The sequence below is a fragment of the Diaphorina citri genome, unplaced genomic scaffold (assembly GCF_000475195.1).
Source record: "Diaphorina citri unplaced genomic scaffold, Diaci psyllid genome assembly version 1.1 scaffold59107, whole genome shotgun sequence".
In the NCBI taxonomy this organism is placed as follows: Eukaryota; Metazoa; Arthropoda; class Insecta; order Hemiptera; family Psyllidae; genus Diaphorina; species Diaphorina citri.
Window position 1 is genome coordinate 1 of NW_007436392.1, and position 437 is coordinate 437.

A 437-nucleotide genomic window follows, 5' to 3' on the forward strand; every position below is an offset into this window, starting at 1 on the left:
TGAAGGCTCCTTGTTCTCAAATATTGTCACAGAAGTGGTCGAGGATTGTGACCATGTGTTTGCGTATGTTAATGATGTCTTCCGCTACGGTTTGATCGTGTATGATTTCTTCAAGAACACATCGTATCGGCTGACTCACCCCTACATGTATCCGGAACCGACACAGTCCACGTACATTCTGGATAACTTGAAGTTCAGATGGGTTGATGGTATATTCGGAATGGCCATTAGTCCTGAGCTGAGTGGTAAGTATAAGAGACATCCCTATGAGTATTACCACTACAATGTTCACCATTATAACGGCACCAATGTTGATAAAACTATCCGGGATGATCAGAGATATATGTACTTCCACTCCATGTCGAGTAACAGACACTATTACGTGTCTACCACAGATCTGAGGAACTCTAGCCGATATGTTAACTCAAGTGACATCG

General features: G+C 42.8%; 1 protein-coding gene across 1 annotated transcript; it reads left to right on the top strand.

Moving 5' to 3' along the window:
• Positions 1–21: 21 nt before the first annotated feature.
• Positions 22–428, top strand: LOC103523939 (the record flags this gene model as incomplete). The annotated part of the gene is made up of 1 exon (XM_008488948.2): positions 22–428. A coding segment is annotated over exon 1 (283 nt), but the record flags the coding sequence as incomplete, so codon positions are not given.
• Between the last annotated feature and the right edge of the window lie 9 nt (positions 429–437).